At 38.6% G+C, this 17,107-nt stretch overlaps 1 protein-coding gene across 11 annotated transcripts in view; it reads left to right on the top strand.

The window, feature by feature from the left end:
* Positions 1 to 2,165: 2,165 nt before the first annotated feature.
* The window catches only part of elavl4 (ELAV like neuron-specific RNA binding protein 4), a 69,952-nt gene continuing 55,010 nt past the window's right edge, over positions 2,166 to 17,107 (top strand). For 7 of the 11 annotated variants that reach the window (XM_078408566.1, XM_078408565.1, XM_078408561.1 and 4 more), the window contains exons 1-2: positions 4,372 to 4,469; positions 11,314 to 11,554. In XM_078408566.1, the coding sequence (XP_078264692.1) occupies positions 4,446 to 4,469; positions 11,314 to 11,554 (265 nt within the window). In that variant the 5' untranslated portion in view covers positions 4,372 to 4,445. Of the gene's footprint in view, positions 2,304 to 3,771; positions 4,017 to 4,203; positions 4,251 to 4,371; positions 4,470 to 11,313; positions 11,555 to 17,107 lie in introns of those variants that run through there. The other 4 variants (XM_078408563.1, XM_078408558.1, XM_078408559.1 and 1 more) reach the window with 3 other exon arrangements.

The raw sequence follows: 17,107 nt of genomic DNA, 5'->3' as shown, positions 1-17,107 counted from the left end.
TAATCTGAGGAAAGACATTCTAGCCTTAGAGGGAGTACAGAGAAGGTTCACCAGATTGATCCCTGGGATGGCAGGACTTTCATATGAAGAAAGACTGGATAGACTAGGCTTATACTCGCTGGAATTTAGAAGACTGAGGGGGGATCTTATAGAAACATATAGAATTCCTAAGGGGTTGGAGAGGCTAGATGCGGGAAGATTGTTCCCGATGTTGGGGAAGTCCAGAACCAGGTGTCACAGCTTAAGGATAAGGGGGAAGCCTTTTAGGACCGAGATGAGAAAACATTTCTTCACGCAGAGAGTGGTGAGTCTGTGGAATTCTCTGCCACAGAAGGTATCATATCATATCATATATATACAGCCGGAAACAGGCCTTTACGGCCCACCAAGTCCGTGCCGCCCAGCGATCCCCGCACATTAACACTATCCTACACCCACTAGGGACAATTTTTACATTTACCCAGCCAATTAACCTACATACCTGTACGTCTTTGGAGTGTGGGAGGAAACCGAAGATCTCGGAGAAAACCCACGCAGGTCACGGGGAGAACGTACAAACTCCTTACAGTGCAGCACCCGTAGTCAGGATCGAACCTGAGTCTCCGGCGCTGCATTCGCTGTAAAGCAGCAACTCTACCGCTGCGCTACCGTGCCGTAGTTGAGGCCAGTTCATTTGGCTATATTTAAGAGGGAGTTAGATGTGGCCCTTGTGGCTAAAGGGATCAGGGGGTATGGAGAGAAGGCAGGTACAGGTTACTGAGCTGGATGATCGGCCATGATCATATTGAATGGCGGTGCAGGCTCGAAGGGCCGAATGGCTTACTCCTGCACCTATTTTCTATGTTCCTATGTTTCCCTTCTTCATGGTCACCCAGCTTATTTCTTCCTGTTCCTTGGACGTGACAATCCCACTCTTTGTCTTGTTCCATGTTGTAGATTCTAATTAAATTTGTATTTTAAATGCTCTCCTTTTTCTGGAAGAAGATAAGATTGTAATAGAAAGCAAATATTGAATAAAAATAGTAAATGCTGGAAACATTAATTAGGTTAGGCAGCATCTGTGGAACAAGAAACAGAATGAATGTTTCAGGTCTATGACATTTCTTCAGAACTGGGAAAATTTGGAAAACTAGCATGTTTAAGCTTGGAAAAGAATGGATCTGGGTGCACCCAGATCTGTTTATCTTGTGCAGTGTTGGGGAACTATGAGGTTTGAGGCAGCATAGGGTAGAATTCCTGCGAAAATGAGGGCAGTAACTGTCTGAGAGATAGTGATCTGATGTTCAGTGATGGATCCTAGTACAAACAGAAATATGAGAATATATTAGAGAACTGGAAAACTGGAATATATTAGAGAACTGGAAATCACCATACCGATTACTTTGCTAAACAACAAACTGCTTTTGTCCAAACATTTTTGAGACAATGTTGGGTTGTTCCTAAATATAGGAGTGCTGCAGATTCAAAGGTAGATGGGAGGTACAATGTTAGGGTATGTAAAGGATCATGGAAAAGTTGAGGCTATTGTCATGTTGGCAGGTAGTAATTAAGTGATCCAAAGAGCATAAAAAGGCCAGGGGGACTGACTTGTGAATCAGAATTCCTGCAGGCAGAAAAAGATTCATAGTTTGGGGTGAAGTCTCCAGACCAATGAAGTGGGCATGGAAGATAAAATTATAAAGTGGTCTGTGATATTAACGGATCTTACTATGCAATTCACGGTCTTCTAATTGAATGAGATTTAATTATTTGGGATCAAGATAATCAATTAATTATTAGAAAGCTTTCAGTTTCAGTATTTGCCTTTTTAATATCTTTAGTTTTTCAAGTTTCTTCGTAAATTTGTTCATATTCCCTATTACAAAGTCTTAATTTTATGTCGTAATATTTCTGCTTTTTTAGTATAAAGGGACATGTATCTGAAGTAAGCATTAAAAGATGTAGGAAAAAAAATTACTTTGTGAACACTGCTCACCTTGTGGTAATTCGGAGAACTGTAACTGGAGGAGAATATTTTGCTCAACAGCCATATTGAAGTAACAAAATCTGACTGAGCAATACATCTAACGCCGTCTTTATGTGAATTAGATAAGGGAAGAAATTGTACTGTTGTCTGTGAGGTTACTGCGGACTAAGACTAAAGAAGAAATGACCAATCCGTCGTATATATAATCAGTTGAAAACAACGTCCCTTATATGGACGTTTTGGTTAAATGTGTTTCAAAAGAAGTATTTTGATTGTGTAAAACTGAACTATTCAGTGAAATGTTTGAAATTGGCATGTTGCTTTATACAATAATGAGGTACAGTATGCCTGCTTTCTGATAAATGTTTCCACATAGACTGCATAACTATTTTCAATCAAATAAAATAGTTACAGCATTTTGGTAATTCGTTTAAAAAGTCAAACATTATTATAATGGATTATTTTGTGTTGTTCAATAGATTCATTTATATTCTATGTTTAATGCCTAAAATGTTATTGTGTTTATTATGTCAAAATGCAGAAGAATATGGTCAATCAGAGTTGGAATATGGTCAATCAGGGTTGGAATATGGTCAATCAGGATTCTGTGAGCTTGACAGCTACTGATCCTAAGGTACCTATAACCGTAGAGATAAACAGCTTGTTAATCAGGCACTGATGAGAGATCATGGTGATTGCAGACAACTGTCATGAAGGTTTTGAAGATCAACATTACCTGATCACTTTTCATAGAAAGTGGGCCCTATCAACTTCATTGGTGGAAGTGATTTCTTTTTTAAAGCAAGGAAAAGCTTTTGGTGGAAAAGATATGATCCGCCACCTAATGTGGAGTACTAAGACAAGGTTTTCATTTGACACAAACTAAAACCGTGCCTTATTTATTTTATATTGTTGCCAAAGCATGTTTGTGTTCCACTTATGGAACCGTTTCATTGACTTGACTATTTGAATTATGACCAAACCAAAATTCTCACATGTTCATTAATTTACCACAAATTTTTATTTCTTTATCAATGTACTTTATTTTCTCAGAAACAAATTTGTGTTTTCAGGTTGTGTTGGTTCCACTGCTCATGTTAGGAGAAGTTATTTATCTTTTAAAAGTTACCAGAAAAATAACATTGACTGGTTCACATTATTTTTACATTTATATTGAGAATAAATATTGTATTGCTTAACTTGAAATAGAAGGATTTGAAAGACCAGAGTATAACATTTTGTTTCAAGTCATACAATGCCAGTACATATTATTGGAATAGTTCTGAATATCATGTCAGAACATGTTCATTTTGGATAAATAATAGAAAATAATTGTTTAAGGGGAAAAAGCAATTGAAGGCACTAATTCCTGAAATAAATGTCAGTATCTCTGTGTAACTTTCTTATTTATACATAAAATAGTGTGTGGGCTGAAGATTTTACATTAATTATGCACATCTTGAAAAGCAACTGTCTGAGTAGATAAGATGGAAGAAATTGAAAAGCTCCGTTTGCCTGACAATGGATATGAGATGCAGGCATTGAAGCATGTTTGAGATATGGCATTTTGACTTCTGCAGATTGCAAATTATTGATGTGACTTGCAAATTTATAGCAAACAAAATTGAGTATTTGTGTGTGTGTGTGTTGGGTTTCTTAATTCTGGCCTAATTACCAGGGACGTGGTGCAGTTCAAAAGCTTTTCTCTGTTATGGATAGAGGTCACTGCATCATTAACATCGTCAATCTTGTAAAAGCTAATTTCAATAGGAGCTGATGTCATGACAGCCTTTTATTTTTCTAGCCAATCGGATATGAACAGTCGTGACAGATGGTCCCATAAATGGGAGTAAAAGGGTAAAGCAGCCAGCCAATTCTCTGGACCGGTTTGTCTCCGGCAACTTAAATTCATTACTGCTTTATAATTTTATTTTATGGAAACAATTCCACTGGTTTTTTTTGGATCTTAACAAAGGAATTGAAATATCAAAAGTCCTCTGAAGATTTCAAGTTCAAAAACATATAATCCTTTGCAGTGAGAATGGTTATGGTAGGTACTGCGGCTTAGTATAATTTTATTTTGCTTGGAAATGTACCAAAATGGTTCAATGTATTATACATTTTACTATTTATGCATTAGAGAAAATCTATTTGTAAGAAAACAACAAAATCTGAAAATGTATTTAATATCCAGGCATGAGAGTGGGTGGGAAGGGGGGGGGAAGAGAGGGAGTGGGCGAAAGTACCTTACAATGGTTACAATGATTTAAAGAATGTGATTTATGTGAGTACCGTACAACTGCATATTGTATTTCAAAGAGTTTGCCATCGTGACCTCATCAGAGAGGAGGAGGCTTGTGTACTGTTATATGTTGAATTGTTGTCACTTGATTATATGAATGTTGTAGCGAGGCATGCCCTACGTAACGCCCTTTTGGTTTTGATTAACTGAAGACCAGAAATCTCTTGCTAATCAAAAATGGAGTGGGGTGGTTTAAAAATGGTAGGTCTTAACAAGATGTGCTGTTTTCCTCGCTCTCAATAACATGTTCTTTGTTTATTATAATATTTGAAAACATCGGGCCTTTGTCTTCCTAGAGGAATGACATTTGGCTTTATAACCATATTTTTGAGGTCTATGAAGATCAAGCATGTTTTCGTCATGACTATTTTAAGAGGTATATAGAATTATTCATTTATTTTCCATTCATAGTGTTCTGTAGGCATTTTTCATCAGCTACTTGTTTTGATGGGTGTAATATAAATAAGATTAGATTGAACAGCTGAACTGAAAGTGATAGCTAGAAGGAAAAGCCTGTGAAAGGTTGCCAGGGAAACAAGCTAAAGGAAGCTTGAACTGAGAGCAGGTGGCAGTCATATGGGAATACCATGAAGCAAACAGTAGAAAGGCACTGTGATTGTCTCTTCCATTCAATGAGAGCCACAACTTTAATTGTTTCAAAAGGTGTTATTTATGTTCCCAACTGGAGGCTACCTCAGTTTAGGCTTTTATTAGACATTGGTACTTTAAAAGTAAATAATATATTTAATTGGACTGTCTTAGTGTAGAAACCAACTTGTCAAAGGAGTAAAAATTATATGAGCCAATGAGTAAATTAAATTTTTTATATATAAACTCTAAACCAATGAATCTGCACTCCGATGGGACTACACTGAGAGGAGTGGTTTGTGATCATTGCTTGAATTTTTCAACAGATATTCTGTATTATCTACCAATACAACTATTTGAATATGTGGTAGATCATAATGCTGTAAAGTTATAACAATTAAGCAAAGGTGTTTTGTTTTAGTAAAGATGAATGAATTAGTCTTTATATTAATAAGAATGATGCATTCAGCTTGAGGAATTGAAAGCAAAGATGACTGACTATTAACCTGAGGTAGTAACAATACCTTGCATTATTCAATTTCTGGAATCTGTTAAGTTTATCCTTTTGGAATTAGCATATTGTTTTTGGAAAACTATTTTGATGACCTGAGAATATCATAGTGCAAAATAATATTAGATCACGAAGAATTTAGTAAGGCCCGTGAGTTAAGAAACACATTGCACGACAAATTTTAATTGGACAGATCATCTGAAGGTGAAAGGTTTAACAAAAATATGTGTTGCTTGTCACATATCAATGTAATGTGTGTAGAGTACTTATTTCTATACTTGTGTAATATAATTAGGTGTTTCTTTTTGTGTAAAGTATTCTTGAAATATCTGAAATGTAACAATTTCACTTTAAATATTTTAATGTTAATACATTTCTGATAAGATACAAAATAAATCATTCTTAAATTAGAAGTTTTGGTGTCTATAACTAAACCAATTTTATAATATTATTATGTTATTTTTCTCATTTAATGTAAATATTCCATGAGAAATTTGTGAAAATTATTTGAAAATGAAATAATTTAAATGTCATTAAATATCAAATTCCCTTTTAATGATGTGAAGAACATTCAGAAAATCGAAACTTGATTCAGCAAACATCAATATTTTGCAAAGATTTTGTTTTTGAAAAGTTATTATTCAAGAGCCTATTACGTTTTATTCGAACATTCTTCCATGAATTTCAGTCCTGTTGCATTTATGACAAAAAAATCAGTAACAGCTAAAGAAATCCTTTTAATGTGGTATTGAAAAATGCAGTGAGAATCTTTTCTGAATGAAATCATTAAAGTTTCTTTAGATGAAATTAATTCAGACCATAATTGATCCAAGAAATTACAATTATTTACAATTAATATCTGATGAGATTGCTTGTTGCTATTTGTCTTGCAGAAAAAGTATTAGACTAGCAATCATATTATGAGTATAGTCTTGCAAAAAAAGTTATTATAATTAGGTGCTTATCATAAGCAGTGCAAACACAATCTCAATTATAGCCTTTTGTCATCAACTCAAATCAACCTTCTGCCTGCATTTCCAGGCTACCAACAATATTCTATTTATAGACATGAATTCAACTGGATTCTTAGACTTTAGTAATATTTTTTTTTTTACATCAGTGGCTTTGTGGTGTAATGTAAAGAAGTTTGCAAATTGTGATAATTTTGGAATACATTATTCTGATTTGATTAGTAATCATTAAATATTGACAAGTTCACATTTCCGGTGCTATGAAACAGTAAATTGCATTTTATGGAATTTTGTTTAGCTGCATCTGCGCATAACTTGAAATTATTTGGATTTATTCATTTCTCCGATGGAGTTTAGTTGCAGTGAAACATAAGTATTGCAGGTTTAGCACAAGGCTGCTCAATTTTGCAATTGAAAGGGCTCAACTTGTAGCAATGCAACTTTAACGAGAGCTCAATTTGCAGCAATACATCTGTAAAACCTGTAATCCACTTTTGTGGTATCTGGAGCTTAGACTATACATGATTTTGAAAGAATAATCTTTGAAAAGGATGTAATTGAATGCAAAAATTTGCTGGATAATTGTTTTTGGGGAGGGGTGGTGGTGTTAGTGTTCATGGTGTCTCAAAATAACTGGATAAAGGAAGGAAGTCAATTGAGTAGAAAGAAATGGATATGTTATTTTAGGATATATACTGCAAAGTTTAAAAGGGTAAAGATGCTAAGGCAGATTTGTTTTTTAATATTGGACCCTAATTGTATGCATTTTATTCAGACATTTAAATGCTTTTTGGTATAAATGCAACATTATCAGTGCAAGATTCACAAATGTGGCAAGTCATTGAACCATGCCGGTTTCTCCAGTCATCACATTAAAAAAGGTTGGTTTTTTTTGCTGTGCTTGTGATTAAACAATGATAGCCTTGCTGTTTTTGCTACTGATACCAGTGTCTGCTGCTGCGTAATGGCTGATGCAGCCTCTCTTGTCCTTCATGGAAATTTATAATAAAGCAAAAATAATTACGGGAGGTTTGTAACTGGTGAAATTTTACCATGTTATCAAGTTATTAAAGACTGAAGCAGCAAGTTATTTTTGGCATTTGCATTGTGCATTATTTTGCATGACTCAATTTAATACATATTTAAATACACAGTCTCTGTTCAGTTATTGAGACGTGACACTTTGCAATGTTATCTGTTTATCTAAGTGTGGATAGTTACTTGAAAAATAAGAAAATAAAAGATTACCTAATGGTGCACAGTGTGTTTCCAAGGATGAGGGATTTCAGTGATGCGAATAGTCTGGAGAAGCTGAGATTGCTGTTTTTAGAATAGAAGAGCCTGATAAAATATATAGGATCACAATGAGTCAAGACACAGTAGAGGGGGAAGGGTTAAATACCAGAGATTGTAGAATGAGAGTGATTAGCAAAAGAATCAAAAGTGATACAAAGAATACTTATTTTTGCATACTGAGTAGTTAAAATCTGCGATGCGAATTCAAGTGCAGCATTAAAAGGGAATTGGATAAGTATTTGAGTTAAAAAATATTACAGGGTTATGTGGAGAGGGTAGAAGGCAAACTGAATTGCTCATGACTAAAGATGGCAAAGACTCGGTGAACCATCAATTTACCTTTGTGTGATTCTGTTCAGGGTAAATTTCATTATTTTAACGTTGAGCATTGGAGGTGTTTGTTGAATTTTACAGTGATCTTTGACAAGTTATTTACAAAAGAAAACTCAGTACTGGTCATTTATACTTTGAGTCACTTATAATTGAGATATCAGATTGATCATCTGCAGTGCATCCTGCAGATTTTCCTGTCAGTGGTGTAGGGCATATTAAATTTCCTGTTTCATTTTTTTTTCCAATGTTAAAAATATCCGCAATGATTTACTAACCAAATACATAAAATTTAGTAGATCACATAAGGTTTGCAACAATTATAATACATCTGCCCTTTGTATTCATACTTGTTCTTTGCTAGTCCTATTTCATGTATCACCATCACAGAGTGTCTCATCATCAAAATTATTAACTGGAAACAACTGTACCAGCCATGCAAGTACTTCATCTAAGCAGAGTAGGTCAGAAATTGAGCATCTTTGCCATGTGACCTGCCTCCTCACCCCTCAAAGATTTAATATTACACATAACATCCAAATCAGTAGAGGTGGAATGCTCTCCATTCAGCTAACTCAAACAGCTCAACACCATTCAGGATGTGTTTCCCCACTTAATTCACATCAATGCAAGATGTGATAGCAGCAGCTGTTTCTCAAGCCACTTCACCAGTTTGAATCTCCCTTTCTGACAATATCCTGGTGAATCTAATCTGTACTGAATCAATGCTCCCAATGTATTTTCAATAATGGAATACCCAAATTATGTAAAATACTCCATCTGTGATTCAACCAAAGTTTTCTGTAGAATTTTCATTAATTTGTACATTCTTGTACAACATATATTTACAATTTTGCTGTTGATATTTCTTTTATGTGCCTGTGTTTATTAATGCAACAAAATATCACTTATAATAGTTTAACATTCTCATACAGTGGTTGTAACTTTAGTAAATATCAACAGAAACTCTATGTAAACATGAATACAATTTTCACCAACTTAGCTGATTGGGTGAACCTTGAGAAAATTCCCTGGCCTGCATACGTATTTGAACATTTCCACATCATTCATTGACTTTTTGTTGACTATAAACTCTTGTTTTGTGCTCCCTTGTCCACGTGAAGTATATGATATAACACTACTACAAGCCTACACGAGTAATGAAGGCATATAGTATGCTTGCTTTCATAAGTCAGGGCATTGAGTCTAAAAGTAAGGAAGTCATGATTCAGTTTTAGATTACTTTGGTTAGGCTGCATTTGGAGTACTGTGTGTAGAGTTGGTCGCCCCATTACAGATAGATATGGAGGCTTTGGAAAGGGTGCACAGGAGTTTACCAGAATTATGCCAAGATTAGGGGGTATTTGCCACAAGGAAAGGTAGGACAGACTTGGATTGTTTCCTCTGGAACGGCAGAGGTTGTGCAGAGATCTGATAATATTAATATTATGTATATAATATGAGAGGCATGGATAGGATAGACAGTCAGAATCTTTTTTCCTAGAATGGAAAAATCAAATACTAGAATGCATAGTTTTAAGGTGAGAGGGGCAAAGTTTAAAGGAGATGAACGGATCAAGTTTTTTACACAGAAGGTGGTGAGTTCCTGGCATGGTAGTGGTTGTGGATACGTTAGTGGGATTTAAAAGACTTTTGGATAGGCATCTGGATATGCAGGAAATGAAGGAATATGGGTTGTGTGCTGGCATCAAGATCATCACAGACATTGTGGACCCAAGAGCTTGTTCTTGTGCTGTACTGTTCTGTATTCTACATTGTACCTTACAGCTTTCTCTCCATTTGACTATCTTCTCTCCATTTGACTACTGTCTCCATCACTGTTCAGTTTAATTTATTGTCACGTGTACCATCATACAGTGAAAAACTTTTGTTGCGTGCTATCCAGTCAGCAGAAAAACAATACATGATTACAGTTGAGCCATTTACGGTGTATACAGGTGCTCCTCAACTTACGATGGGGTTACGTTCCGAGAAACCCATCGGAAACCGAAAATATCGTAAGTCGGAATGCATTTAATACACCTGATCACGTGGTCGGAAGCGAGCTGCCGTTTGCACCATCGCAAAGTCAAAATATTGTAAGTCGAAGCATCGTAAGCCGGGGAGCATCTGTAGATACATGATAAGGGAATAACATTTAGTGCAAGATAAAGCCAGCAACGTCCGATCAACGATATTCTGAGGGTCACCAGAGGTAGATGGTAGTTCAGCACTGTGCTCTGGTTGTGGTAGGATGATTCAGTTGCCTGATAACAGCTGGGAAGAAACCCTGAATCTGGAGGTGGCGTTTTCACACTTCTATACCTTTTGCCTGATGGGAGAGGGGAGAAGAGGGAGTAGCCTGGGTGTGATTCATCCTTGATTGTGCTGCTAGCCTTGCTGAGGCAGCGTGAGGTATAAATGGAGTCAATGGAAGAGAGGTTAGTTTGTGTGATGGTCTGGGCTGTGTCCACAATTCGCTACTATATCTTGCGGTCTTGGATGGAGCTGTGATGCATCCAGATAAAATGCTTTCTATGGTGCATCGGTAGAAGTTGGTGAAAATTGTAGGGGACATGCTGAACTTCCTAACCCTTCTAAGGAAGTCGAGACGTTGGTGTGCTTTCTTGGTCGTTTCTTCGATATGGGTGATCCAGGGGAAGTTGTTGGTAATATTGACTCCTAGGAATTTGATTCATTTCACAAAATGCTGGAGTAGCTCAGCAGGTCAAGCAGTATTCCTAGGAATTTGAAGTTTTTAACCACTCTACTTCGGCACCATCAATGCAAACTGGAGTATGTGTTGACTTCCTGAAGTTGATCACTATCCCAGTCTTGCTGACATTGAGAGAAAGGTTGTTGTCTCGACACCTTAATCTTATTTTAGTGGCATTAAAAATTTAGAAACCTACTCCCTACATACAAGTTCAAACTATCCATATATACAAAGGGTAAAAATTGATTAAATATTGACCTTGAACCAATTTTGTAATTCCTCGATTCCAAGAAACACTCATCCTAACTTTTTCTTACTAATTGCAAACAAACTTTCTTCACGTGCTGTGTGTTTTATTTAATCCATTGCCTCTTAAAACCTATATCAAATGTATCTCATTTAACAAATGCATATCTCTAATAAGCCAGTACATTTCTAAAGGCACTGTACATTTGTCTTACATTAAGGATGCAAAGGATTTTTTCTGAACCTAATGACTGAATAAAAATCTGTAATGGAATACAATGCCAGAATGTGGCAGTAATCTTTTTTATATTCATTGTGATATTTAAAACAGTTCGATCAAATTTTGAATTCTTTATTAACATATATGTACTTCGTATTATTTCTTAGATAATTAGCACCATGGAACCTCAGGTGTCAAATGGCCCTACAACAAACACTACCAACGGTCCATCAAGCAACAGTAGGAACTGCTCATCACCGATGCAGACAGGGGTTCCAACAGATGACAGCAAAACCAACCTCATAGTCAACTATCTTCCTCAAAATATGACACAAGAAGAATTCAAAAGTTTGTTTGGGAGCATTGGTGAAATTGAATCATGCAAACTTGTTCGAGATAAGATAACAGGTTAGTTTGGACCTGACTCAGGCAATTGTGTGAGATCCAAGCAATGTTTTTTTGTTTGTTAAATTTGTTTATTTTAGATAATTAAATGAATTTCTGTGTACTGTAATTCCAAATAGAATGTCCTGATTTTTCTGCAGCACGTATTTACTTAGTTGCTACTTAAATTGTTCATCCCTGTTTGGCGAAAAAATAAAACTGGGAAGGCAGTTCAACTGTGACTGATAGGGAAGTCAAGGATAGTGTTAAATCCAAGGAAGATGCATATAAATTGGCCAGAAGAAGCAGCAAACCAGAGGACTGGGAGAAATTTAGAACTCAACAGAGGACAAAGGGGTTAATTAAGAGGGGGGGGGGGGGAAGAGCATGATAGAAAGCTTGTGGGGAATATAAAAACTGACTGTAAAAGTTTCTTTAGGTATGTAAAAAGGAAACGATTAGTGAAGATGAATGGAGGTCCCTTACAGTCAGAGACAGGTGAATTTATAATGAGAAACAAGGAAATGACAGAACAGTTAAACAAGTACTTTGGCTCTGTCGTCACTAAGGAAGACACAAACAATCTCCTGGAAATCCTGGACCGAGGATCTAGTGGGAGGGAGGAAATGAAGGGAATCCACATTTGCCAGAAAATGGTGTTAGGTAAACTGTTGGGACTGAAGGCAGATAAATCCCCAGGGCCTGATGGTCAGCATCCCAGAGTACTCAAGGAGGTGGTCCTAGAAATCGTGGATGCATTAGTGACCATTTTCTAATGTTCTCTCGACTCTGGATCAATCCCTGTGGACTGGAAGTTAGCCAATGTAACTCCCCTTTTTAAGAAAGGAGGGAGAGAGAAAATGGGGAATTATAGACCTGTTAGCCTTGCATCGGTAGTGGGGAAGATGCTGGAGTTGATTATTAAAGATGTTATAGCAGCGCTTATGGAAAGCAGTGACGGAATCGGTCAAAGTTAACATGGATTTATGAAGGGGAAATCATGCTTGACTAATCTTTTGGAATTTTTGAGGATGTAACAACTAGAATGGGTAAGGGAGAGCCTGTTGATGTGGTGTTTCTGGACTTTCAAAATGCCTAGTGTGCAAAATTAGAGCACATGGTATTGGGATAGGGTACTGACATGGAGAGAGAACTGATTGGCAGACAGGAAGCAAAGAGTAGAAATTAACGGGTCCTGGCTCGGAAGAAAAGGAATGGGTGACGTTTCGGGTCGAGACCCTTCTTCAGTCTGAAGAACAGGCAGTGACTTGAGGGGTGCCGTAAGGCTCGGTGCTGGGACCCCAGTTGTTTACAATCTATATTAACAATTTAGACGAGGGAATTTAATGTAAGATCTCTAAGTTTGCGGATGCCACAAAGATGGGTGGCAGTGTGAGCTGCGAGGAGGATGCTATGAGGCTGCAGAGTGACTTGCATAGGTTGGGCGAGTGGGCGAAGCATGGCAGATGTAGTATAATGTGGATAAATGTGAGGCTGTCCACTTTGGTGGCAAGAACAAGAAGGCAGATTATTATCTGAATGGTAGGGAAAAAAACTGCAGATATTGATTTTAGACACAAAATGCTGGAGCAACTCAGCGGGTCAGGCAGCATCTCGGAAGAAAAGGAATGGGTGACGTTTCGGGTCGAGACCCTTCTTCAGTCTGAAGAAGGGTCTCAAAACGTCACCCATTCCTTCTCTCCCGAGATGCTGCCTGACCCGCTGAGTTGCTCCAGCATTTTGTGTCTACCTATTATCTGAATAGTGTCAGATTAGGAGAAGGGGAGGTGCAACAAGACCTGGGTGTGCATCAGTCACTGAAAGTAAGCATGCAGGTGCAGCAGGCAGTGTAGAAAGCTAATGGCATGTTGGCCTTCATTCGGAGAGGATTTGAGTTTAGGAGCAAGGAGGTCCTACTGCAGTTGGACAGGGCCCTGGTGAGACTGCACCTGGAGTATTGTGTGCAATTTTTTATTTCCTAATTTGAGGAAGGACATTATTGCTATTGAGAGAGTGCAGCATAAGTTCACCAGGTTAATTCCCAGGATGGCGGGACTGACATATGATGAAAGAATGGGTCGACTGGGCTTGTATTCGCTGGAATTTAGAAGGATGAGAGGGGATCTTATAGAAACATAAAATTCTTAGAGGATTGGACAGAGTAGATGCAACAGAAATGTTCCTGATGTTGGGGGAGTCCAGAACCAGGGGTCACAGTTTAAGAGTAAGGGCTGAGATTTAGGAAAATCTTTTTCACCCAGAGAGTTTCTGTGGAAATCCAGTGGAGGCCAATTCACTGGATGTTTTAAAGAGAGAATTAGATTTAGCTCTTAGGACTAAGGGAATCAAGGAATATGGGGGGAAAGCCAGAACGGGTACTGATTTTGGATGATCAGCCATGATCATGTTGAATGGCAGTGCTGGCTCAAAGGACCAAATGATCTACTCTGCAACCTATTTTCTATGTTGTATGTTAGCAGTCTAAGCAGATCAAATTATGATCGGATGTGGTAGATCAGCTATCAGGATGCCTTCTTGCTTGGCCATGTGGGAGATCTTGCCTGAAGAGAGAAATGAACAAGGTTTGGTTTATGGTAAAAAGGTTTTGGAATGAAGTCGGGAATGTTAGATGAGGAAGGTAGGAAATTCATGCTTTGACTGTACATCTCTTGTGAGTCAGAAGGAGAGATTGCAAAATCAGAGAGAAGTGGATTGTGGCCAGGAGGATTCATCATAAGCATATGGCCATCTTCAATTATCTTGGCTTGATCTATGGCTTTGGCACTAATGACCGGATTTGCAATTATACTAAGCACTCTTTCCTACAGTTCAGGTGCTCCCCGGCTTACGATGATTCGACTTGCGATATTTCAACTTTGCAATGGTGCAAACAGCAGCGACCCGTAGCGAGCCGCGGCTCGCTTCCGGCCAAGTGATCAGGTGTATTAAATGCATTTCGACTTACAATATTTTCCGTTTGCGATGGGTTTCTCGGAACGGAACTCCATCGTAAGCTGAGGAGCATCTGTATAGTGAGTTCCTGAGATACTCTTTGTCCCTTCCCTTAATCTGCAGCAAAGAAAGTGCCAGCAAATATTACCAGTTCGATTTGCTGATATGGATGAATAATCAGTTTTGTAGAACTGGTGCAAGCATGAGTCTTAGAGCAGTGCTAACCAAGATAAAAGGAACTTTGTACGGCCTCTCAAGTATGTCTCACTATTCAATAGATCATGGCTGATCTATGCTGGTCTCAAGTCCTCTTCTGTAACACTTCCACAGATTCTGAATATAGATGTGGAGAGGATGTTTCCACTAGTGGGAGAATCTAGGACCAGAGGTCATAACCTCAGAATTAAAGGACATTCCTTTAGGAAGGAGATGTGGGAGAATTTCTTTACTCGGAGGGTATCAAATCTGTGGAATTCATTGCCACAGAAGGCTGTGTACGCCCAGTCAATGGATTTTTTAAGGCAGATATAGATTCGTGATCAGTACAGGTGTCAAAGGTAATGGGGAGAAGGCAGGAGAATGGGGTTAAGAGGGAAAGGTAGATCAGTCATGATTGAATGGCAGAGTAGACTTGATGGGCCGAACGGCCTAATTCTGTTCCTATCACTTATGATTCGTTAATTCCTCAGTCTTTCAAATGTTTCTCTATTTCCATCTTAAATATATCTAATGGTCTGTCCTCTTCCAACCTTGAGACTCACTACCTGCTGCGAGAAAACAAAATGTCTATATTAAAGACATTTCTATTCTTTAAGGTGAGCGGGGAAAGATTTAATAGGAACCTTAGAGGTAACTTTTTCCCAAAATGGGTAGTAGATATATGGAACGAACTGCTGGAGGAGGTAGTTGAGGCATGTAATATCATAACGTTTAAGAGACATTTGGACAGGTGCATGGATAGGATAGGTTTAGAGGGTTATGGGTAAAGTGTGGGCAGGTGGGACTAATTTAGATGGGGCATTTTGACTGGCGTGGCAAATTGAGCCTGAGGGCCTGTTTCCATGCTCAATGACTGACCTCGGTTTTAAATTACCACGTCCTCTTGCTCGTGACTCTTCAGCTTGTGAAAACATGTCTAATCTACCCACCTTAGGATCTTGTATGTTTCTAAACACTATTGAATAGGGACCCAAAGTGTCGAGCACTCCTGATAGAACAACCCCTTCATCCAAGGAATTAGCCTGGTGAATTACCTATGAATTGCCTCAATGTTATTACACTTTTTTTTAGGTAAAGGGAGAAAACTATACATTGCATTCTCATCATCATCATCGACAATGAACATCCTACTGTTGTTTGCTTTCTGTGACCGATTCTGGAGCCGCAGTGGCGGCAGAGTGGTGCAGTGGTAGAGTTACTGCCTCACCATCGCCACAGTCCCGGGTTCGATCCTGATCACGGGTGCTGCCTGTCTGGAGTTTGTACGTTCTCCCTATGATCCTGTAGGTTTTCTCTGAGTGCTCCGGCTTCCTCCAACACTGGTTTGTAGGTTAATTCGCTTTGGTAAGTTGTAAAATTATTCGTAGTTTGTAGGACAGTGTAAGTGTACGAGGTGATCGCTGGTCGGCGTGGACCGAAGGACATGTTTCCGAGCTGTATCTCTAAAGTCACAGGTTTGTTTGCAGTGGGGGAATGGATGAGTGGTATTGGTGGTGGAATATGGTTGGGCTGCCTTGGTTATGAGTCATTTTGTTGCTGGCACGTGTTATGCAGGCCATTAGAGGTCTTCACATAGTGCAGTTGCTTTGTAAACCGTGATTCTCCACATTGCTCTGTGATGTCTTCCCAGTTGATGGGGCAGATGTGGCATGTTTTGAGGTTGATCCCGATGTTATCCTTGCAGCTCTTTCTCTGATCTCCAGGGAACTGCTGAGCTGCCAGTAATTGGGAGTAGAGGATTTGTTTTGAGAGACGGTAGTCGGGCATCCTGATAACATGGCCAGTCCATCTGAGTTGGTGTTTGATAGTGGTGGTGACAAAGTCAATGTTAGCCTCTTCAAGTACACTGGGATTAGTGCGTCTGTCTTCCCAGATAATTCGCAGGATCGGTGAGTCCGGTGTGGAGCTGTAAGCACTTGCCACAGTGGCCATCTGGATGTTGTTGAACATTAGGCAGATGTTCATGAATGCCGATGGAGAATTCAGGAAGCATTTGCTGTGTATGGAATACCCAACACCGTAAATCGCGAGCTTACCAGCAGGTTTCCCTTTCCAGAAGAAGGTGTAGCTCACATTCTTCTCCCTCAGCTGCCCTCTTTCAGCCTTAGTCCAAGAGCGCAGCAACTGAATCTAACACCGACTGCCTATGAACCAGATCATGCCTAGGAGCTGCAAGAGAATGATTATCCTGTACCCCTCACAATTTGCTGGTCATCACAGGTGTGAAACAGGAATGTGCAGGTGGTATGCCCCTCCTGGTAGACATCTGCGAGACGTGGGAAGATTGGTGCATGGACAATCACCACATGGTCCTTGACAGACCCAGGTCCAATGGCATTGACTCCATGATTGTTGGGAGTCTCTCCTTCATGCAGCCTTCTTCTGCCTTTTCAGTGTTGTAGTGCT

The sequence above is a fragment of the Rhinoraja longicauda genome, chromosome 11 (assembly GCF_053455715.1).
Source record: "Rhinoraja longicauda isolate Sanriku21f chromosome 11, sRhiLon1.1, whole genome shotgun sequence".
NCBI classification, from domain to species: Eukaryota; Metazoa; Chordata; class Chondrichthyes; order Rajiformes; family Arhynchobatidae; genus Rhinoraja; species Rhinoraja longicauda.
This window is presented reverse-complemented; position numbering and strand designations above follow the sequence as displayed.